The sequence below is a fragment of the Nanorana parkeri genome, unplaced genomic scaffold (genome assembly GCF_000935625.1).
Source record: "Nanorana parkeri isolate BGI_ZX_2015 unplaced genomic scaffold, ASM93562v1 scaffold6799, whole genome shotgun sequence".
Lineage (NCBI taxonomy): Eukaryota > Metazoa > Chordata > Amphibia > Anura > Dicroglossidae > Nanorana > Nanorana parkeri.
In genome coordinates this window covers 1,922-2,215 of record NW_017313044.1, presented here as the reverse complement: position 1 = coordinate 2,215, position 294 = coordinate 1,922, and the positions used below count along the sequence as shown (strand labels likewise).

General features: G+C 50.0%; 1 protein-coding gene across 1 annotated transcript in view; it reads right to left on the bottom strand.

Annotated features, from left to right (window-relative positions):
* Window positions 1–77: 77 nt before the first annotated feature.
* LOC108804216 (neuronal acetylcholine receptor subunit alpha-9-II-like) overlaps window positions 78–294 on the bottom strand; it is a gene marked incomplete at both ends in the record, with an annotated part of 1,914 nt that continues 1,697 nt past the window's right edge. Inside the window, one exon of the mRNA XM_018575967.1 lies at window positions 78–232. Coding sequence (XP_018431469.1) covers window positions 78–232 — 155 coding nt within the window. The remainder of the gene's footprint in view (window positions 233–294) is intronic.

Sequence of the window (294 nt, the reverse complement as noted above, 5' to 3'; positions counted from 1 at the left end):
GGAGGAGATGGAAGGTTGGCCGCCCCTGGTGAGGGAGGAGACGGCAGGAAGAATGAGAAGAACTGAAGAGATGGTACCTGTTGTATAGGACGATATCGGGTCTCCATACATAACTGCTGGGTATGCGGATGGTATCGAGACCATCATAATCTTCCTTGTTCCAGCGCAGGTAAGCGTCAAACCAAACCTGACGGATCCACAGATACGCCATCAAGATCTGATTCCGCTCATCCTAAGGAAGATCAGAAGGAGAAGAGATGGTGAAGATGGCGGCCGTCCATAAAATGTGTCAAT